The sequence below is a fragment of the Pygoscelis adeliae genome, unplaced genomic scaffold (genome assembly GCF_000699105.1).
Source record: "Pygoscelis adeliae isolate BGI_AS28 unplaced genomic scaffold, ASM69910v1 Scaffold73, whole genome shotgun sequence".
Taxonomy (NCBI): domain Eukaryota; kingdom Metazoa; phylum Chordata; class Aves; order Sphenisciformes; family Spheniscidae; genus Pygoscelis; species Pygoscelis adeliae.
In genome coordinates this window covers 62,434-87,307 of record NW_008824470.1, presented here as the reverse complement: position 1 = coordinate 87,307, position 24,874 = coordinate 62,434, and the positions used below count along the sequence as shown (strand labels likewise).

Sequence of the window (24,874 nt, the reverse complement as noted above, 5' to 3'; positions counted from 1 at the left end):
CCTGACCACTCCGCACAGAAACAATCTTCTTCATCTTAGATACTTCACAAAATAAGCCACCAAATGGTGACACTCACAAACAGGGTTTTGTTTCCTTTTTTTTTTTTTTTAATGGAAAAGTATTTACTTGTTTCCTTATCTTCTTTCTCATGTTTTTTTTTCCCCCTCTCATTTCTCTTGCCTCTAAGTGGTAGAACCTTTTCACTAGTCATGAATAGTATCAAATATTGTAAAGCAAAATAAATCAAAAAAGTGGTAAATCTGATACCAAAGCTAAGCATTTGATTTCATCATATTCATTTATAACCTACTACAAGATTAAACATGCTACTGTGGATCTCAGGGTACAATTTTTTTTTAATTAAAAAAACGTATTATTTGCCATAGGAACTGCATAATTTTTACTGTTGTAATAAAAGAAAAGGGATCCTGAAGTATATTCAGCACACACTTATGGTAAGATGGATGTAAGAAATGAAATAGTTTTGATTTCAACAACCAGTCCTTTGCTCAAAATTATAACTTGACTTGCAAAGTTGGGTTTAACTTTATGGTAAATACTTGATCCTTAAATTTGCAGTTCTTGACTAGGAAAGTGCAACTATCTGCAGCACAGAGCAATGGTACTTCCATCTGTTTGAATAAGCGGCACCTCCCCCCCACCCCAGCCTTCTGTTATAGACAGCCATTTTGGGAACTACATAAAGAAACAAATAGAAAAAGTGGCACTGCTCAGGAAGTGCTAGACTGTAGTGACCCCTTCCATCCTTACCCAGCAGTCTTCTCCTTTCCCCATTATGCACTTAACAATTACATTAACATCTACCATACAGCATGATGTTGGTGTAAGTATTGTTTGGTCTTGCTGCTTTGTAAGTTGCAAAATTGCAAACTTGTTATTTATACTGGCAGTCCCATAAAGAATATGGTATTCAGAAATATAAGCAAGCTATGAATTATGAATCTTCATATATTTTTTACTGCATCCTTGGTTTGGGTTTTTAAGGAAAATCAATGAAAGTGGTAATCAGAGAATCAAAAGTTGACACAAATTCTAACATCTTGTTAGATGAACAAAGTAGAAAGAAACGAATAAGATAGTTAATTTTTTAAGTATGTTACATCCTACTCTTTTATGAGAGCCTGGTTTCATACCACAGTTATGACAGAAGAGAGACTTACGATGCCCAGTGTTGAAGACAGTCGCCCTTTCACTATTCCATGATACTGCTTCTGGCTAATCAAAGCTGGCCTCATGATCCATTAGAGGAGGACGCTGTGCAAGTCCTGTATCAAAACAGGCTACAAAACAGACTTTACGCAACCAGACTTAAATCAAACTGAGGCAGTATGGAATTTGGTTTAAATATTCTCATACTTTATTTTAAAACTTTTAAAAAGCAATGCATTAGAACATATGATTTAGAGTTTTAAAGTTTCTGCTATATTTTATACTCGTAAGAATCTCTGGCAGTCATTAATAAGAGTAAGGAAGCTATTTGTTAGTCAATATGCATGACAAAGTACTGTAATAATTCTTTTTATGCAATATAACCAATTTTCCCCATTAAGTGTGCACATTTTCTCTGCCTATTGTTGATCTGCTGCTAAACATTTCACAAAAGTTTGCTCTGTCTTCAGAATTTGGCACTCCAAACAGCCTGTTTAACAAATGAAAGAGCACGGATTATGACAAAAAATCTCAGCAGTGATGTTAGTATAAAACTCTTTGTTTTGGGTTTGTTTGGAGGGCTTTCTTCTGCTTCACTGTTTCTCATCTTATGTTCCATCAGAAAAGTCCTCTGCAGAAGAGTTGTTTTTTCTTCCAGCCACTGTCAAGTCTTCATTTCTTAAAATATATATTCAGAAGTATATATGAAATGTAAACTACATTAAAAAGAAAGATGTTACTGGCACATTTTCTCTCTCGAGAAACAACTTGTGTCACAATATCTTTATATGTTCAATCTTTTTTTACTATGTTTCATACCACATATCATTCATGTTCATTTAGTACTAAGAAAAATGATCAGACTCAGCATTTATATTCCAAAATTAAGATAAAACAGATTTCAGTCATGTTTTACAGGTCATTTACTTAGAAATTGTTCTGAAAAGGTAAAAAATGATTAGTGAACAATAATGATCAAGTGAGGAAAGATACAAGACATACCTGAATATAAATATCAAGTATATAAAATATTATTCTGGATAACTATGTATAAATACTGGTAATTAGTGTTACTGTTTTCTCATACAGTAGCTCATATAGACTGTCCCTTAATAGCCTATTATTAGGTTAATTAAAGTTTCATTTTCCCAGATAAGATCATCTCATGTACTTCTTCGGTTAACAAGACATATGCTTTCTTAGAATTATCTAAAAAATAAAGAGGATCAGTAATTGTAGATGGATTAAAACCTTCATCAACCAGTCGAAATTTTTGTTGTTTGAATGTTCCAGTCATTTCCATTTTTTCCTATAGAAGAGAGAAAGATCTATTATTCAATAGAAGAGCTTATTTCCTTTTGCTCACATTCATGTTTGTTTTTGAAAATCTTACTTGATATAAGGTTAGTACTATTTATTCTCATTACGCTGGAAAACTAGAACTTTTGTGCTGCTATGGACAAACACCCAGAGATTTGGCGGAGAAAAGTTACAGCCCGTTGCTTTCTGCATCACTGTGCAGTGTCTCATCACAGTGTCTCATTTGGTGTAGCCCCAGCCTGCCTGCGACAATCCAGCTTCTTCATTTGTGCACATTATAAAACTAGACATCATAAAGAATCTGAGAGTAAAAACTGTCATTATCAAGAACTTCTCACTGATAAAACTCAGGAAATTCTCTGTATCTATGATTATTGTCATCTTAAATAAAGGGTTGAAAGAACCACATACTAAATCAGCCATACTCTTACTAAGCCAGGTCCAAATAAAGGTGGATCTTTATCATACATTTTATAATGTTGTCAAGCTTCTTTTCAGTGTCACTGTATCCCTTGCAAAAAGTAGTGGGAAGCATCTCTTGTGAGAATCTTTTCTCTATCCTCCCCACCTCTTCTCAGCCCCACTTTATGACCTCTCTTCCATTATCTTCTTCTCTGTCTTTACATTTTTATGTATAACTTCTCAATCTCCAAAACCGAAAAATTAAGTACTATCTCCAACAACTCAGAGAGCTATTGTATCTACTCCAGATCTACCTCCAGATTGTATCTACCTGCTTTGGTTGGTCTAAGAAACATTCTGACATCTTCTGAAGTATGATTAGATGTCAGATCAAGCTCAATAGGTTTTTAATTTTTTCCCTTGCAGTTCCACCCACTACCTTCTTTCTTGGTTAACGACAGCAGTACCAACAGCAATTCATCTGTAATGTAGGCATTTAAATTCTAATCAAAGTTCCAGATACTTGATATCCAGGTTATGTCCAAGATTCAGATTCCTTCTGTCCAGCATAAAGGCTTTTTTGTACATCTGTATAGCAATAAATCTAGACTAGGTTCTCATCATTTCATAAACTGACTATTCTCAAGTCTAATCTGCTTGCTCGTATCAGAATGCTGCTGCTTCCTGGAATTAGGAGATAGATAAATAATGTATATTTATCTATCTATTTAAATATACATATTTATCTACATTATACATATATTTCAATTTCAAGGTCCTTCATAGCCTCTTCCTTTCCCCCCCTTTATTCTGAATCAGTATTCAATCTCTGATTGGCCCAGGGAACAAACTTCGATAATTTCTCTTTTCAAACAATGATTATTTTTTTCATCCTCTCCTCAGACTTAGGAGACTTCCTTCATAAACATCTTCAAAAACATTCTTCTGTTTGCCTTTGTCATGGTGTTTTCAAAACACTTATCAGAAATGAAGATGCTCATTGGACTTCATTTACCATGATAATCAGTATTGTATGTTTTCTATACTCTCCCATTTTTTCTAGCTATATGTAGTCCATTGTATTACATTTACATTTTTAATGCTTTGGGGGAGGGACTATTTTTTTTCCCAAATTGGACAGTTACTACAGCAAAGTACTAGTACACAAATAGGGATGACTTTGATGACTATGATGATGACAATAATAACATACATTTTTAATTCACCTTTTCAATTTACCGACTACCTTTTCAAATGCTTTAACTTTTGTCATGTTACACAGAAAATAATATTTCTTTTATTGTGCACCATCAGTGTCTCCTGCTTTAGCTCTACTTCTCCCTTCTCTCATTTCCACTGAATAAAATGGATTTTAGATTATTTTCTCCAGGTGCAATTGTTCACATTTTACTTATCTGAATCTTTTTGTTTTCCCATGTTCATGCTTCTAATTTCCCTAAATCCTTTTGTATGATCTCTATCCTTACTTATTTATACAATTCCTCCCGTTTTAACATAATCTGCAAATTTTATTTACTTTTTCTGTAATTCCTTTCCCAGAACTCCATTAATGAAGAGAGCAAATAGGACCAGTTCTAAAACTAATCAAGTGACATATGAACAAGTACTTTCTGTTATTCATTTAGCCATCTCTGTGTTCAAATGATGTAATGTTTGTACACACTACACACTGTGCAATAATGCAGCTTACCTGGACTCTTAAAAAAAGAGGACAAGCATAACTTGGTAGATAGGTCACTACTTGCTTATACATTTGCTCCAAGTCTAATGATGTATTCTGCTTTAAAATAAGAGAGTTCCTGCTCTTCCTTCATGATCTGGGGGAAAGGAAGTAAGATAAGAATTTTGAAACATGAATAAAGTTGACATTTTAGTGATGAACCTTACAAAAAAGAATTGTAGTGCATTAATAAACTGGCAGTCATATATCATCTTCTGAGTTTCAATAAAGCTGGAAGATTACATTCATATTTTACATGGTATTACATATATTCGGGGATCACTCAAGTGATCAGTTAAGCAATAATGCTGTAAATGAGTTTGGCACGTAAAAGTAAATGGAGTCCCATGCTCAGTATTAATCAATAAATGTGGATAAACATCAACACCATTCCTCTCTCAAAAACAACATTGCTGAGACTCTTTGCTGGATTAGCCAATTATATCTTCTCTTCAGTTTTAGCCTTTCTCTCTTGCCAGCATCTTCTCTCAAAACTATGGATCTGAATGTTGTTAACAGAGAGAGATATATTAAAAGTTCTTACTGGTTTGTCTGGAAAGAGAGAGCACTGTGGGTCTACGAGAAAGACCAAAATGGGTAAAATATAAAAGCAATGAACTTCAGCAATAAAAAATAACTGCACACTTTAACCATCAGCTAGTAATAACAGCAGAGACATTCTGCCAACCTCCTCTTTTGTCTCCTTTCTATATTTTTTTTGCTAATGCCACAAAATCTGTGAGGAACTTTATTGATTTATGTTTAAGTGCAATTATCAAGACAGTCGTATAAACTGGGTAGGAATCTGCAGGTAAATGTTGTATAAGAAATGAGAAGGAATCATATTTTTGAGTCTGATTTTCAGTCAGTCTTCTTTATTATGATCTTTCTTGTTGTGTGGCTTTAAACTAGAGGTAAGTGACACCTTTTTCACATTTTAAACTCTTTTATAATTTTGTGGTGGGTTCACTCTAGCCAACAACTAAACATCCAGCCAGCTTCTCACTCACTCCCTTCTCCCATGGGATGGGAAGGGAATAGAAGGAAAGCAAGAAGACTCATGTATAAAGATAACATAAGTTTAATAGGGAAAGCAAAAGCTCTGTGCACAAGCAAAGCAAAACCAGGACTTCATTCACTACTTCCCATCATCAGGCAGATGTCCAACTACTTCCTGCAGGGCAGGCCCTCACTCAGCACATGCAGTGGTTGCTTGGGAAGACAAATGCCATAACCACAAACATCTCACCCTCTTCCTTTCTCCAAGCTTTCATTACTCAGCATGTCATCATATGATATGGAATATCCCTTTGGTCAGTTTGGGCCCGCCGTCCCTTCTACATCTGCTCCTAACTTCTTGCCCGCCCCCAGCATACTCACTGCAGGGAGAAAGCCTTTATAATGTGCAAGCTTCGTTCAGCGATAGCCAGACATTGGTAAGTTATCAACGCTGTTTTAGCCATCAATGCAACTGGTGGAGCACCATACGGACTCCTATAAAGAAACTTATCTCTATCCCAGCCAGACCTAGTACACATTTTAAAAAAAGATTTAGCATGAATGGGAATAAAGCCTAGATGATCTCATGAAAATTAACAAAAAAAATTATTAAAAAAGAGATTAATGTATCTTCTTTCTTAATAATTTTTTTCTCTTCATTTTCTTCTTCACCTTTTCCTTCGTTTTATAATATATCCGTTTACAGATGGTTTATTAGGCTAAGTGAAAAGTGAAATAAGACAGAAGAATGTCTTCATACATTTTCCTTTAGAGTTACTTTAATTCTCACCTTGTTGACATTTTATTTTGACACACGGATGTGTGGATTTTCCATGGATGTGAACTTAATAAATCTTTATACTTTAATTTAGATTATGTAGCTATCACAAATTCATGAAAGATAACTTTTCAAAAATACACATCACTGCATACACATAAAAATGCATGATTCACTGGCTCATTCACAATCTGGTGGTATTTTCATTATCTACATCTACATTTTAACTAGGTATTAAACAGATGACTCAATCAGAAGTGATTCATAGGTTAAAAACATGAAATAAAAGAATTATGAGGGTTAACAACTAACTTAGGGGAAGAAAAGCATACGGCTAAAGGTTCTTTTACCTGGCACAGATACACCATACACATTTGCTTCTTGTATGAAGTCCAACATTACAATGACATCAGAAACTTCTGTAGTTGCAACATTCTCCCCTTTCCATCTAAAATGTGAAAAAATTTAATCCCATGAAAAGGTATGGACACCTCCTCTTTAAAAAACATTAACTTTAGTAGGAACTCCACTCATTTCAGACTAACAACACCTCAAATTTTTTCCCACTTGTCACGTTGGTATATTGATCTGATCACCAGAAGACAACACTTGCAATTCAAATGGTACTGGATATTAGCTATCACTATAAAGCACAATGAAAGCTTATCATAATCTGATATAATGGCTTTCAAAATTTTGACATGTATCTAAACGTATCAAATGTGACCAGTCTTTACTATATGATACATTTTTCTCCACTTCAGTATCCAACTTCCTTGCTTGCAGCAAAACCATCACCAGTTACTATGCTTATCGGAATGACTGTTCAAAGAGCTGTAATTCCTACAAAACATTCTGGAAATGAGCTATCCAGCTCCATGGGAACACTTTTTACAAAATTAAGCCCCTATCATCCACTTCAAGATCATTATAAACTACATCACAATAGTAATAAACCAAACACTTCTGGTTGAAAACAAATAGAACAGTATTATTTTATTCTACATGTCCATGTTTTTTAATGAAGAAATGTGAAAAGAAACAATTATTATACCTGAAGGTATCTCCAATCCTGTCCCAAAAATAAAGAAAATTCTCATGGTCTTGAACCATTAGATCTCCAGTATTAAAATAAAGATCTCCCTTATTAAATACCTCACAGAGTAATTTCTTTTCTGTGTGTCTCTTATTGCCAGCGTAACCAAAGAAGGGGTTCTTCGCATTGACTTTGGAAATGAGAAGACCAGCCTCACCTATACAGAGAAGTTGAAAGAATGTAAACCTAAGGTATCATTGCACATTTCCTGTACTTTACCTTAATATTAATTTGCTACATACGATTTTACAAGACCAGGAACCAAGCTCCCTGTTAAAGCTGTCTGCCTGACCTTTAACATGAGTTTTTCTTGCTTCAGCTTCCAGGCATTAATTACAGCTGTTACCTTCCTACAGTACAACTGAGATGATTCAGTATCTGATAAACACTTTGAAAATAGGTATAATCAAGAGGTACTAGATATTTGATAAGTATTTTGAAGACAGCTATAATCAAGCAACCTCTTTTAAAAAAAAAATGAATCGATAAGTTTAATCAACTAACTTAGGAACACTTAATCTCTCACCAAAAAGCATTTGCTCTAATCCACCAGTCTTTCTTGTAGATCTCTTAGGAACCACCTCACTATGTTAATCTCCTTTAAAAAACACAGATGTCATTATCTACATATTCAGAGATAATATCACATCATCACTTTTGAACATTGCTCTTCTGTGAATATATCCAAGGATCTCCTAAGTTCTTCTGGTGTCAGCACTGGTATGTTTAATAATACTCTGTCTTAGATCAAAAATCATATTGCTTTTGTCAAGGCAAAGAGTAATAGTTGATGTTGGCATAGTTACAGTAACACAATAGCAAGGCTTCTTAAAAAAATTCTCGAGTATTTGTATTACAATCAAAAGGCCATTATATCCTATTGAAATACATACTTACCTTTCTTAACTTTTTCACACCAACCATGCTTATTTCTAATCGGTTCATCTTTTTGGAAATCATACTTGATTAAATCAAATGGGAAAAAAAGCTAAAAAAGGGAAAAAGGGTCATCAGTTATTCATCTACACAGTGACATCTGGTGGCAGCAAATATAAGCAAAGAAACCTTTACTCCAGTCTTGCTTATCTAAAAGAAGAATGTAGTTTCATTTAAAACTGAAAATACTCTGTATGTAAACTTACACCATGTCCTGGAGGTAAGCAACATCAAAGCATTTTTATAATCTTGTAACTTTCAAAAATACTTGGTGAAGACATAAAACCATAAGTTTGTTAATTTTCTTACAAATAAGTTATGGGATCCACATATCAGTTGAAAAGCCTACATAAGTCAGGATAACACAAACGTATCTGGAATTTAACTGACATTTAATGGTGGTGGCTATTATGAAAAGTGTTCTTGGGGTCTTCTGGCACCTAAAACAACTGACAAAGCAAAGGCCTAAATCTCCTTACAAAGGGAAACCTACTTCCTGTTGGGCTTTACTCTTTCTTAACTAGCCTCAGTTCTTCCCTCAAGCTTTCTCAGGCAGGTGTATGGTGGAAAGTCTTATCGTGAGCACCAGCAGAAGGATACGTACTCCCATGTCATTTGACATGGTTATGTAGCTGTGCATGTTCCACAGTTATGTCAGAGTTAGTTCTGCATTTTTCCAAAATACTGTGAACCCTTGAGTCCTGACACTGCTGACCTAACTGACCTCCTAGTTATGTTTTACAACTAATCTTCCTCTTGTATAAGGACCACAGAGAATGTGGCTCTGAGTAAGGTGAAGGAGAGGGCAAGATACTCTTATCAAAACTAGAAATCGCAATACTTTTTTTTCTCCAATATACAGGGTCTAACTCTTACTTCACTTCATTTTTCTACTGTGATATAAATCCAAATTAGACCTTTGAGAGACATTGGCAGATGTCATATGCCTGATACTATATGGACCACTGTGTTTGCAGTTATTATCCTGAGGCTTCAGTTTGCCCAGCTTGGGATTCTGATTTCCCTTTTCATAAAGAAGTGTATCAGAAATCTGTTTAACAACTAGTCAAACCAAAGATATACAGTTATCTTCTCCTGGAGAAATCTTGGCAAGCAGAGAAAACAATTTTAAAAACATATGAACATACACCTGCACGCTTCACAATGAAGAAATGCAATATAATTTAAGGATGGTATTATGAAAGCGACAAGTAAAGGGTAGGATGCTAAAACATAAACCCCTTTGCTCTTCTGCAACTAATTTAGATGAAGAGTTGCATAATTATTTTATCCTAACTTGAAATGTTGCTGTAGCTATATCACATCATTTTGTTTTCAAGAAAGTCTGAATAAATACCAACTTGAATCAAACATCAAGCACACAATTTCAGCCTCATATGGACAAACTTGTTTCACCAAGTCTTTTCAACGTTCACCACTGTGTTTTCCTTCTACCCTAGGCCTGAAACAAAAAGGTATTTTTAACAGTTGATCAAAGGAACAAGGTCATTGCGTGCAAAACCAAGCCATGATCCAAGAAATGGACACTTTTTGAATAAAGCGAAGTGTTGTTTTTTTTTTTAATAACTACAGACTATAGCATTTATCAAATTCAAGAATCTGAGAGCCAAAAAGTTCAACTTAATTAGAAAAGAATTGTATTATTCTTGATGAACAGAATGGGAGGTATTCATAACAAACACAAGTAATTTTTTCTTAGAGTCTTTTCTTTTGGTTGTCTACATTTAACTGCTGTTCTTCTTCACTTTCTTTTTTACATTTATATTTGCCACTTAATAAGTTTCCTATGACAGACCAAATGCAATGAATAATATAAATAGTAAGAATAAAATGGTATAAAATGAAATGTTATTCTGATTTTTCTGTGTTTGATTAGAACAGTGGTGTGCCCTGTTCAGTTCCATTTTTATCTGTTCATTCCTTCAGAGCTCAATAGCTCTATCTTGTCAACGTATTAGTCTATATGATGCATTATTTTAAAGTTGTTATAAATACTCAGAAACTTTAATTTAGTATCCGAGATCATCTAAAAACTGTTGAGACTTTTACTATTTATGTTGCTGCATACATCTTTCAGTGCCTGCAACTTCAGAGTATTAACTATGACTATTCCAGTTAGCTTTTTGAAATAATAGTCATACAAATACATAATTACAAGGAGAAAAAAACCACATATTGCATTAGACATGCAGAATGGAACTATGCCAATATACATTCTGTGCAAACAGCTTTCTTTTCATATTAAATACTAGAAAATGAAAGCTCCAGAGCAAAGCATTTAGTCTGGGTACAGGCCTACATTTGTTTTATCTCATTATTTAAAATTTATTGGAAAAGAGGGCCTGAGCTGTTGAAGCATTACCATATTATTTTCACAGAGTACTGCATGCAGGATTCACCACTTTAATCTACATTTTACTCGCTAAAGCACCACATAAATGTATCAAACAAAAAGCATCCTTTATCTAGCTGAAACCTAAAATGAGTTAAACTGCAGCATTATTGTCTGTTACTATGCTGCCTGGATGTTATCTAATAACAGCATCGCACACCCGTTTTTTTTTTTTAATTGACTGGAAATATGTGAGTTTAAATATTGTTTTCAAAATAGTTTTGAAATTCCTAAAGTTTCAACTTATAGTGAATGCTCACAGAACCTTCATCAGAGAAAAAAGATCACAAGCTATTGCTTTTTATTTAATTATTTGTTTTAGAGATGAGATATTGTTGAATTCTGTAAGAGAATATATGTTTATAAAACAAAGCATTACATTTACTAGATTTAGTTCTAAGTGTCTTAAAAAAGTGAAATGTAAGGAAAAAAAAATTCTGGAGCATAATATCGTCATATCTTATAAGTGTTTTAAAAATATACTTGTAATGCCTTCTTTATGCTGTAAAGAGTAGATGTATAGGTCCTCTGCATAGTTTTGTTAGCCAAAGTAAACAAAACCAAGAAAAAACCTTTTAAAGCAGTGCTTGATATTAATTGATTACCACATATTATAATGGAATACTTTGGAATACACTTGAAGTATCTTAGATTGTTTTAGCTCAAAACTAGTCAAAAGAGCAGAAACAACACTAATTTTCATTGGCCAATGAACTTAAGAGCTTCCATTGCTTGGATTAACACATGCCAACATTCCTCCTGTGAATCCAGTTTTCCAGGGTCTTAAGATTTGCTTACACCTAACTTTGTTTACTTTTAAACTAAAAAGTATTGCTTCTGCCACTTAAGTTCTATGACTGTATGAAAAAAGTGCAAAATACTAATTCTGTGTTGCTGTGTGAAAGACAAAATATTTTATATGTTGAAATGATTTATGATTTGCTGTAAGATTTAAATGTTTCTCAGCTCAAAGCTGATTTTGATCCATACAGTTTTGAGCAAGAGAGATTTAGTTGGAATACTTATGCTTAAAATAATGAAAAAATACATTTATAAATAAAGTTTGGAATATTTTTTTTTACATGCTGTTTTTTCAGGTGTACTTGCCATGGGTCATTTTTAGCCCTTCTTACAAGCTTCCTTGGATCTCATCAGTCTCACTCTCCCATTGCATGTTCTCTGCCATCACTTAGAATTTATTTCAGTGTAAGAAACAGATTTATATATATATTTGATAGACACGAGAGTCTCACAGATTTTTCCCATATCACATTTATATACACACATAATATATGTCATATATAATAAAATTAAACTTAATAAAAGTTAATAATATTAACTACATAAGTATGCCAGATGTAAATATTAAACAGTAATTTATTATATTACTATGTTAATCTATACACTATCTTCTTTGTAAAACATTTTTAGTTTTACCAGCTAACAAGCCATTCCGAGGCTTCTACTTTCTGTTCATGGACTCTAGATGAACATCCTTATTGAAGGATTTATTCATATACCACAGTGATGCTTTCAAGCGCATGAACCAATCCCTCTATAAAGAGTATAGTGTGAAAATAAACAAGTGCAAACAAGAGCACTGCTTCGAGTTAACATCTCACACACACTGGCTTCTTGGATGTCTGGCAACTGCTATAACATTCATCTGTTTCTTCCTATTAACTTGTGTCTTCCAAATTATTTATGAAAATAAATGTGTTATGTAGAACCTTAATATTTATCACAAGTATTTGACCCCAACCCTTGGCAGTGACTGACAGAAAAGTTACTTTGCTCATTCTGAGAGCTCAATTTGTCTTTTAAAGCTGTAACTTTTGTCTGCATTCCACCTTTAGAAACTGTGCCATTGCCATTACCTACAACAGAAATGCCTTCCTATTTCTTTTCCTTTTTCCTTGCTAAAAATATTATACTTTGAACCTATCTGCTATTATTCCCACTATACTTTCAATATCTGTAGGTATAGGTTTTCATACTGCATTTACTTCATTCCAACTGTGCAATTATGCCAGTAGAAAGAGAGTAAGTTTCTCCCCTCTCCGTTACTGTATCACATACATGAACACACAAGCCTCTTTTCCTCTTTCTCAGTTCTCTTTCTTTCTATTCCTAGTTTAAGAAATAGGTGTTTAGGAAAGCCCTAGAGAGTATGTCTAAGGGTATCTCCTCATATCGTCCCATGTGTCAAGAGAATAATGTTTCAGAAGTTGTTGTAGCATTTCTTTGAAGAAACAAAAATAATTAGGAATTGGATGGCTGGGCCTTGTCTGTGCCATTCTCTGCTTTCCAGCAGGAGACAGTCTCCCCTTCCAACTTCAGATCATTCATGGGTCAGCAAATCAGAAATAAAGCTGCTCTCCTTAACATATTACACCACAGCTACACTTCAGAATGCATTGTTTAATAATCTGTAACCTGTAAAATGTATTTAAAAAAAACCAACAAATGCCTGAATGAAGTCGAAAGGAATTTATATATGGCATTAAAATACATAGTTAGTTGTGTCACAATACTCACAGATTGCAGAGTAATCAAAAACACACATAAAAGGTCCCCGAACTTAAGTATTTGTTTAAACATGTACCTTTAAAAAAAAAATCCACTAAAAAGTATGTCTCATGATATTTTCAACATTCCTTCTCTCTCTTAACCTCTTCTAGACTTTTCTGAAACTGTACTGTACCTAAGCCCTTGTTCATGTCAAAACTACTCTGCTTCAGCACATGAGGAAGCTAGCTGCTCCTCCAAACAAGTGTCATGAAGCAGACTGAAGGAACTGCCATCCAGAGGAACTGCATTGGTGACAGAAGCAGAGCCCCAGTAGTTAACAGATTGCAGAACTGTTAATTTGAGACATGTAACTACTGTAATATTGTTAATATGCCATGTTGTTCCACTGACACAAATTCTTTCAGAGAGAGAGAGAGACCATGTATGTCACACAACCATAAATGCTCTGGATCAAAGCATATCACTTATGAAAAACCTCCTGATGGAGCTTTGGAGTAGACTCTGAAACCTTGATTTGGAAGAGATTTGGGGCCGTTCTATTTCCAGATAAAATGCGTCATATAATCCACCCACTGACCTGGCTAGACATACCATGCCTGTGTAACCAAGGTGAGGTAGTTTGTCTCTGCACTGAATCTGGTTTTCAGTGACAACCTTCATTCTTCCCTCAAGCTCTACAGTCATAGAATGCCAAATGTATATACATTGGGGGAAGGGCTGGGAGCTAATACACCTCAAGCCCCTTGGAGAATGGTAGTAGCTAAATATTGAGTCTGCTCACAAATAATGTGCTTTAGCTACTTTCCTTATGACAGAAACTATGGAAATAACTGAAGACTTACTGTAGATTTATTTCTAGGGAAAAAAGAGTATTGAAAAAGACAGAACAAAATTGATTTCAAGCCAAGCCAAATGGAATGAATGACTTATTCCACTTCATAAAATATCTTATGGTCTTTCTATATTCATACTGAGTATGAATATAGTAACCAAGGGGACAATCCATAATTATCTTAGCAGACTATACTGATGTTTCCATAGACCATAACAGTTCCAACTTGGAATAGTATATAAATTATAGAAAAGATGTCTAGTGAGATCAAGTATTCAGTTAGAACTGCATTTATTTTTTAATTGCAGTTTGCATGAGCTATTTTTTCTCCTAATCTGCAGTGACTAACTCAAATCATAAGTCCAATCATTAAAGAGGAAAAAGTAGCATGTTTCATGTGCAAAAAACCCCAAAATACTAATCTTCCTTTTGGAAACACTAACAACATATGTTATCAACATATGAAGTGCCACTATTAATACATGCAAACCCCCCACACTACTTGTTTAAAAATACAGATAATTAAATCAATAAATAGGTAGTTTCAAGTCTAATCCTTTATTTGCTGTAACCTTTACATGGTATTTCCAAAAGGTTAATGACTTATGACAAAACTCTGTCAAAAGTTCTGAAACACTGAAAACAAGTTTGCTCAGGTTGGAAACAAATGCAAAATTTCGTAAGATTGAAAAAAAAAAAAAAAGGTTTAAAATAATTGAAGCATGTGGCTTAGAAGAGTCTGAAACAAAAATTAACATCAGCTGTAAGGTTCCTGGTTCATCTACGACTCCCTAAATTCCAGATTCCTGATTTCCTGTTGTGGATCTGTACCCTTATAGAGACATCCATCAGCACCATGCATACTACAGAGCACCAGTCATGTAGAACAGAGAATCAGCAGAGTCGGTCTGCTTAAATTCCTGAGCCCTCAACAGTTTCTGAAAAACACACTAGCTCTTGTGGTGTTTTTCTGAGTGTTTCCAGGTTCCTCCCTGCAGTCTGGGTTCCTATCCCAGAAGGGAAGAATTCCTCTGGCCCCAAGTTGCGAAGTAGTCTGCGGTGATGATAATTTTTTTTTGAAGTTGTGGACCCTGGAACATATGCTGCCTAGAAACCTATTTGCACATCATCAGAAGATACTTCTGATTTATTTCCAAACAATATTTTTACATCTTCCCCTGAAAAAAAGTTTTGTCAGGACATTTTACTATCAGTTCTCCTCAGGAGCACAAATGCCACTTAAGTCAGCAGGATTTGTACAGATAGATAGGTATCCCAGTATAGATAGGTATCTCAGTTAATTTGCACATTCTAGGCAACGTGTGTAGTCCTATTTATTTCAAGAAGAGTAAAAATTGGCGTAAATAACAGCATAATGTTAAATATCTATTCTCCTTGCTACAAAGCCTTGCTAAATAATCTTTCATATTATTAGCTAAAGCTTGGGACACATGTTACTTACTGACGTCTCAAACCATTTAAGAGATGGCATTAATAGGACCCAAAGGGAAAAATCTATCTGTGAATTTTAAGTGGAAATAAATTCTTCTTCATTTACTCAGAAGGATACATTAAAAGCCACCATGTTTGATATAAACAATATGTATTCCTCTTCCCCAAGACATATAACTTCCATTGTCAAAGCTGATGAAATACAAAAGAGACTGTCAAATAAGCAGTGAAAAAAAAATGTTTGTTTTTTCTAGTTTTAGTAACCTAGAACAAACCAAATAAATACAGCAGACTTGGTAGATGAAGGGGCATAGAATTTTGAAATTAATATCCTTGGCAAGTATTATCTGTCACAATTATTCAACAGTGATTATATTTGTATTGTATTATCTTTGACATTTCTGAATAATGATACAGACCAGATGTAGAGTAGTTCAATTGAGTTATATATGTTTAATTGCACCTAGGTATAAAATATCTCTTAAAGTTGTATCTGCCTATGTGTTACTTTATTTTAATTACTATTAATTCCCATTTATGCCAAATATTTACATAGTAATGTGCAATATAAATATACTCTTTTAAAACAGCTCTAAATATAATCTGTAGAACACTAAGTCAGAACAGGACACTTGTATGTTTATTTCACAGATGATGATTTCATAGGTATTAAAACAAATCCAACTTCCTCTTTTGTCCTTTAATACAGTAGAGATTTGAAATGATACTTGGAACCTACTCAAAACTGTCAGAAGAGAGGCAAGGCCTTTCTGACTCTTATGAACTTAAAGAAAAATCTAAGTGTTACTGCTGAAAGTATAACTGGGTTGGGTGCTAAGCACTATCTGCAATACTTTGGCAGCCAGGATTTTACAGAGGCTCAATTAAACTTGCAATAACTAAGTTAGAAAACTTACCTTGGACTTATGACTGCAGCCCCATGTCCTGTGGTCAAACTGAGAAACACATTTACCTTCAGCATTCCCTTTTACAAAGTACAATGTAAATAAATAATCACCTTATAAAAGAAATTGGTGCGTCCAACAGATCCAATTTTTCCTGTGTGGTTCATGAAACAAATGTTTCCTTCAGTAGCGCCGTAAAACTCACAGATCTTAACAGCACCAAATCTGTCTAAAAATTCTCTCCATACATCATTTCTTACTCCATTTCCAACTGCTAGTCGGACTTTGTGATTTTTCTCTCCTTCCTTCTGTTAAAAAAAGAAAAAAATAATTTAAAATATAATATACTGATAACCGCATTTGATTGTTGCATAAATTGTGGGGAAAATGTACCTTCTTTAAATACATCAAGTATAAACAACAACAAAAAAGAGAAAAACAACAATTAAGAAAGAAAGCTGGCATAGCTCACCTACGGCTACAATGTAGCAAACTGCAATCAAAAACCTATTATCTTGTTCCACAAGCAAATTATTTCCTGAATAATGGCTACAATAATTTATATAAATGCTTCCATATTTTAGAAGTTGTATCGTCTCAGTCTGTTTCCTCTCAGAGGAATTAGAAAACTGGGAAGAACAGAGAAAGGCAGGAATTATTTCTGTCAAGGGATTAAAGTCAGCAGAGATTTATAGTTAGTTTCTTGTGTCTTCAGACTGATTATAAGAAACAATGAGATTTCTTACACTTGTAATATCTGTTCATTCCCACACATTTCGTATGAGTCATCTTCTGTATTTCTTTCAATATTAAGACTTGCAAGGTTTTCTTCAAGGTTACTTGGAATACATTATTTCTTGGTGGTCTTAAGTCTTTACTGTTGCCAACTCCCATGTTTTATTACAAGAAACACAATAGTACATGTTCATCCAGTTCAGTGAGACTCTCTAATTTTATGAATACATTCCCAAACCTTGAGATTGCATGGAGCACCTTTAAAATACAGATTGAAGTTGAAGAATCAGAAGGCAAAAGATCTAAAATGTTGTGGGTTTGTTGTTTTTTTTTTTTTTTTTTAATTTCACCTATTTTAATAGAAGACTCCCTTTTAATTCATTGCAGGTGGCAATACAGAATGCCCTAGAAGTGAGACAGCACAAAATAGATAGAGGTACAGTTTGTTACCACATACCTTTAGAACTGCATAGCACTCTGGTACTGCAACACAGTCTGTATATACCTCTATATATGTACACTTACACAAATGTATACAAACACCTCTCTATATACATATGCACATATATGCACGTATTCACACTCTTTATATGTATGTGTGTGTGTATATACATATACACACATCCACATACCTATGCTAAATTAAGTAGATAGTCCCCATTTTCTGTTCTTCTATTCTAGTTTCCTTTTCCTCTCCCAACTCTAATCCAATATGAATTTGGTATATCTTCAGAGTGAAAATCCATTTTAGCACCTTTAATCTGGCATAAAAGCACAGCAAATTATTTCTGTGAAGAGATCTGGTCAGCTGACTGAAACAAGAATCTTCAAATATTGTGGATGTTAAAAACAGTGAAGCTCCTACTGAGTACACAGACAGCAGTATTCCTCAGAGGCTTATGTCTTGGCCAAATTCAATTTTTCATGAGGATCATGAATTCTCACTTCTGTAACAAAAACTGCAAGCACAGTGAAATTTTAAGTTCCTCCTCTAAATCACAAAGACTGACCACGTTTTTTTCTTCCCTTTTCAAAACCAGTAACTCTCTAGAAAGATAAAAAATTCCTTTATTGAGCTTCAGAGTCTTTCTTCTGGAAATTAAGTCCTCTTGAATTATTCAGCAAGGAACTCACCTATTTCGCTAGATGCAGATAGCTCTTGGCAGATTACAATCCGAGGCATTTTCCTGCTATTTTACCTCAAAACTACATCACTCACCAGCCTTCCTCGGTCACTAACCATTCTGTTTTTACAACCCAGTTCTTCCCTTTTCCCTTCTCCTCTCTTACATTACTTTAGATGCAAATGTCATTTCTAAACACAAAAGCACATACTTCACTGCGTTCACGCTAAATCATTATTAACAAGTGCTGCATTACATAGTACAATGAAACTGACCATGGACATAGCCTGGAACAAAGGGTCTAAAAAAATTGCCCACAGATGTAATTTTTGGAGTGGTTTGTTTTTTCAACTTCACATGCAATATCAAATGCAACAGTGTAGATTTTCATATAGCTGAAATAATGAGGTCTGTTATATCACACACTCAAAATCATTATACTGTCAACGAACAACAAAAGTATTCCTTTTTTTAAGAGGAAGTGTTTCAGTGCTACTTTGAACTTTGCCAGGAAAGCTTTTAACTTAAATATTCCCTGCCCTCCCCCCCCCCCCCCCCCCCCCGAAAAATTGTCCACCATCTTTAGAATACCCCAGTCAGCTCAACTTAAAACTTTTCCAAGTGGGTATTTTCCTTAGTTTCATTGCTAAACCAAATTAACGTGTCAGTAACTGAACTGCAGTTACCCCTTGCTGACACCACTGAATCATTCAAATGTACTGCCTCTGCTAAGATATGAAAAATAGCACAAGAGATTCTTCCACAGAAATTCTTTGTTCCACAATGAACAGAAGAGACAAATAATGTGTGCATATATACACACACTAATTAAGTGGGTCATTCATCAGGCTAGGAACATTCAAAATCTCTAGAGACCAAGTTAATAAGCAGGTGAGTTTGCTTCTATGATTTATACTTTAAGAAAAATAAAAGCATTGATGGCTGTTTGCTGAAAAGACACAAACTAGGATGAACTAGAAAACAATGGCCTACATGGATTATGTATTTTTTCCAAAAGGATAAATACAGCATCATTTATAAGTGTGGTTACTTCAATACCTTCAATTCCTCATGTTATTTTGTCTGGTTTATATTACTACAGCACAATGTTGTTTCTCTAGTGGAAAAGACACAGAGTAAACCTGACAGGTCAGCATTCTACTGTGCTTGCAATGTTAACACCTATCAAGAATACAATGCATGGCTATCTCACTTTAAGTAGTATTCTCTTAAGGCATTCAGTCCTTTTGCAAAAATACAAAGAAGGTGTATGATGTCATCAGGAACTGATCGCAGAAAGCAAATTTTCTTAAAAGAGAGGGCAGTAATTCACTACTTCACAACTAAGGTAAATTTTCTGTTAGACTGCCTTGCTGCAACTGCCGTATTTGTGATTTAGTCAGGTCCATCACAGTTGTACCTGTACCCATCTGTTGATACAAGACTCCCTGAAGAGTACTGCAGGGCTTTCTGGGGAAAAGGCATTAAAACTGTCATGCATTTCGCACCCTTTCAACTGTAAGAATGGAAACTACATGTAATTTAATCTCCCAGCAGGTTAGTAAGTATGAAGAGAATCATTAACATGAGGGAAATTTTAAACAGTGATAATTCACGTTAGTTTTACATGTACGTAAATTCATATAGCTATTTTTTGCATATTTTTACCTAAACTTTTGTATAACTAATATATGACATTAATTCATGTTAGCTTTACATGTAACTAACTTTCAATGGAAAGTGAACCATTTTAACTAATGGAGTTAGCCATTTTAACATCTTTTTCATGACTCAATCTATGTATTCATCATCTGTATTATTGTCCAGATCACTGCCAGAGTCCAGCTCTAGGGCAAGGCATGTTGGTACCCATGGGCACAGTGGCCGAAAACTTACGCAGTAAGTAAAATGCAATAAATAAGAGAAGGGAAGGAAAAGGGATGACAATTCCAATAAATTCTAGAAACATGGTTGAGTGATGCACACTTAGGATGTCCTAATGTATGAAAATTAAAATAAATTAAATGTGCAGGAACTTACGCTTTAAACAGACTATGGCACCAAACAGTCATGCTTTGAATTTCTGCCATATTCAGACGGCATTTCATCAACTAGCTTCCCTTCAGAACAGTAGATAGAATTATAGGAGTAGGAGGAATTCCAAGGAGTCACCTAGTACACATCTCTTCTGGGAGATAAAGCTGTGCTATCCCTGTGCCATTCTTGACACCTGAACCTGCATGTCAGCAGGTTACTGTGCAACAGATGGTATGCAGCCATTGTCTGCATGTGTATTCTTAGCCTGCTGCAACAGCATAGTACGTTAGTACTATGTAGTTAACTACTAAGTAGTTAACGCTTCCTTCACTAAAAGCTGTATTTCCTCACAATATCTCATTTACGAAGGACTCAGTGCCTTGCCCTGGTCAAGTATCACAAATAAGTTCAAATAATGTGTGTCCTGTGATAATGTGCTCATGCTTTGTGTTTCTGAATGTGATTAATAGTTCTCTACAGATAATTAGGAAGACATATTTTAGAACAACAGAATGTTAGAACATCTTTCCAAGATTTTAAAAAATGTATATTTATTTATTTTCCTGCACTGTGATTTTCTTTTCTTACAGAGTGATTCTGAAATAAAATGGGTATTAAGTCTACATCCACTTATTTCTAACAGTAAAGGTGAAACATTTTTTTCAATGCCTTTTTGAAGCATTAATAAGCAAGAACTGTTCTTACCTTACACCTGGACTGTTCTTCAGTTCATTCTGCTAAGATCTTTGAACCATGTACCATATATCTGTGTACATCATAAATCAGTTTCTGACACACTATTTCTCCATTTTGAGTGCTTGTTTCATTTGTATAGTAATTAAATGACAAGTCAAGATCTGCCTATTACACTAAATACCACATACCTGGGATTTTTCATCTGCCAGTCTTTCCTCCTTAAGTGTTCTTTGTAAACTATGTGGACTATCTACATGATTAAGTTGTTGATAAAACAAATGCCTTTTAAAGCGCCATCAAAAGTGTATTAATTGGTGTGGGAAGGATTCATGACTGCAGCTATATAAAAATGTACTTAGCAGTTGCTGTAAAAGAATACAAAAAAACAGGTTAATTGTCCTACTTTTACCATTTCTGCAGCAGGAAAAGCCAAATGGAGAGAAGCAAAGACAACTTCAAGCAAAGGAGGCACGAAATGTTTCCCGTATTATGGCCTTGAAACTAAAAGCAATCTCAGGGCGTGAGAAATGCAAACATCTGTTAAGTAGAAAATATGATGGACAGACCACACAGGATTTACACTCATGTATTTACAAGGAACGTGTGTAACAACACATTCACCAGTTTTCTATTGACACATTAGCCCTGAAAAAAGTGGCATCAGGTAGTTGGTAGAGAGACTGTAAGATGAGAGATAACCTACTGTCATTATGATGACAGATGTAATAAATTCTTCAAGATGCATGCTTACATTCCCTTTTCAGTAATGCCTAGTTATAAATTGCAACTGGATTTTTTGAGCAAAATACATACCCCAATTTAAAAATACAAGTAAAAGAAAACAGGAAGGTTACTGAAGAGATGCACCATAAGAAAGCAACAGGAATTCTAGGAACAGGACACATCCTTCCACTTCAGGAACTAGTTGTTTGCTATGTAGCATAGCTCACTCTCACCACACTTTCATTAATCGATCTTCTGATAATCTAATAGGATTCGATTCTAACAGGAATTTTCTTCCTTTAGCTGTTCTAATAGGAAGTGTTTTCTTTAGCTGTACTTCTATTTCCTCAGAAAATATCTACCAACAAAACAAAGGCACTTTTGTCTGTGTTCCACCCAGTAATATGAAGTAGATCATTGTATTTTTGGTGATTGCCCTAGGAGCCCACAAGTCAAAACAAATTACACAAAACTTTCCAAAGGTCAATTCAGACAATTAAAGCATGCACAGATTATTTCTTGTGCTCATTATTCTGTGAGCAATATGAAGCTTCCCTTTGTAAAAGTATGATTGTGATTTCTAGGCTTCACTATTTTCTGCATGACTCCACTAGTTTAACCCAAAAGATGAGTATCTAGGAAAAGAAGCTGGAAGGAAGAAAATTGGTCAAGTTATATGACCTCTTAAAGACTCGGGTAAGTCTTGAGCTATCATGCTAGAACCAGTAGCTGACATCGCAACTAGCCTTTAGTGCTGTTTTGGGTATGGAAAACCAATGCTTCCTAAGGCCAAAGAAACTCTATGAACATTACAGAAGACTTTTTCAGGAACAAAACCTGAAAACCTTTACCATTATTAGTGGGAAGAATGAGAAAACAGACACAGAATCATCGTGTGGGTGGAGTCCAAGAGAGGTATGCCAGTACATTTCAATATCAGAAGGCAGTTACGAAATTGGACTGGATTATAATCTGCTTTTAAACCTGCTTTTAAAAAATAACACTGTTGTAGTCATGGCAGTTTAAAGCACAGACAAAGTTTGTTGTGAGATACAGTATATTTTTTATTAGATCAACTGATATAGTCTGGAGGGAAAAAATACAAGCTTCCAAATCCCAGGTCCATTTCTAAGCTTTACTTCAGATGTCCTGAATGTGTTCTTAGCCTAAAAATTCTATTTTCTCTAACTGCATGTACAAACAGTGTTCAATTCTCCTTTTAGGCATTGTTAATAATTTACTGTAGTAAATCAGTAACATCCTGGATTAAGAATGATGTTCTGCTTAAAACATACACAAGTGTTCGCAGATTTAAAAAAAAAAACACAGGTTACTAGAAGAATAAATAAATTGCAAAATGCCCCCCAGTAAATAAAATTGTAATGACATATAGAGATTATTCAGAGACTTCAAATGGAAGGTACAGATGTGGTTGTCTGTAACTGTGACACATTATTGCTTTGGGGTATTTAATAAAATGTTTATGCTGAAAACGTGCAAAGGGCTTGACAAATTTCCACTCCACATTTTAATGATAAGCGAAAGAACAATTTCCAGTACTGAACATAAATTGAGCTAAACTTTAATGGGGAATAAAATGTGATGTCAAGTAAAACCTGCATTGTAGAGAAGTGCCTGCTGATTCATTTTTCCTTCCCTACCTGGCCATCCAATTCCCTTCCTTCAAAGAAACCTGTTTCTAGGTGGGAGACAGTGCTATCCAACATACATAAACCCCATTCATACACCCCTTCCCACAACACTTGAGTCAACAGCAGGGAAAGAAGTGTTCATTCTGTTTGCTTATCCCAGCAGCATCGACTTCCTTGTTTTCTCCTTCTAAATTACTATTGTTCTAACACAGAAGAGTTTTAATAAAATAAATCCTTAGGCATCTTTTCTAAAGTCACTTCAGAGAGCTTAATCCCACCCAGAGAAACCTTGGCCAAACTGGATCTAGTAGAGAGCTCGGCTTGCTTCAGCTTAACAAAATAAAGTCTGAAAGCTGATATACATGGTCTTATACACTTGAGGTAATCCCAAGAAAATAGCAAATGTTACTGATGCCAAAGGATAACATTGGCTCAATACCAAATGGACATAAAACAGGACAGATACTGAAAGAAAATTTCTAAGCAATGATATAATTAATTGTGAAACAGACTTTGAATACAAGTAGAAGTGATCTCTGGTTTTAATAGAGATCTTACCAAGTTTATGCAAGGTATCATAAATCATACAATTAATGTCATAATGTATGACAGCTTATGAGAGTAGAAGACAGGACATAATGATCAAGAAAACTGATTTCTAGCCTCTGTTTCTAAACCACTTCAGGATTCAGGTCTCCTTTACAGAAAAGCAGGAAAGAGATGCTGCATTACCATTCATATGTTTCCAAAAGCTTCAGGATGCAATGTATTATTTAAATAGCTCATTACTTCAAACATGAAATAAATCTGCAAGTGCATTAGGAAGATTTTGTGTACACTTTAAATGTTAAATGTGTTGCAACTCTCTAAGGAAAATATATCCACAGATTAGAAGAGAAGTATTTCCAAGGCCTTTGCTTAAAGAGAAAATGGGGAGCTATGCTATGCCATACTTCTGAAATTTCATAGATCACTGTTAACAGAGACTTTGAGCAATGTTAGCCAGCAAGACCAAGTTATTAATTTGCTGAATATTCTCTTTCACTGGAGTAGTCATGCTAGTATCTTAGAGCAGGATCCATTTTGTAGCTACTGATGGCTACTAGCCATCAATGCTGGCTCTTATACTTTCACTATGATCAAAAGACTGCAGAAAAAGAGCTTGGAAGAGGGTTGGCATGAGGATTACTCACTTGTTTAGAAGCCCAGCAAAATCTATGAATGTCACATAATGCAAGGTCTTTGTACTTGCACTTCAGGAAAAAAGACAACTTCCTTTTCTAACAAATGTTCTTTCCAGACAACATGTTACTAAACCAAACTGGATGCA

At 34.7% G+C, this 24,874-nt stretch overlaps 1 protein-coding gene across 1 annotated transcript in view; it reads right to left on the bottom strand.

The window, feature by feature from the left end:
• Positions 1–2,303: 2,303 nt before the first annotated feature.
• Positions 2,304–24,874, bottom strand: part of SLC27A6 (solute carrier family 27 (fatty acid transporter), member 6) — a gene marked incomplete at its 5' end in the record, with an annotated part of 38,359 nt that continues 15,788 nt past the window's right edge. Inside the window, 7 exon segments of the mRNA XM_009321241.1 lie at positions 2,304–2,480; positions 4,605–4,711; positions 4,714–4,731; positions 6,762–6,859; positions 7,466–7,664; positions 8,405–8,495; positions 16,691–16,885. Coding sequence (XP_009319516.1) covers positions 2,304–2,480; positions 4,605–4,711; positions 4,714–4,731; positions 6,762–6,859; positions 7,466–7,664; positions 8,405–8,495; positions 16,691–16,885 — 885 coding nt within the window.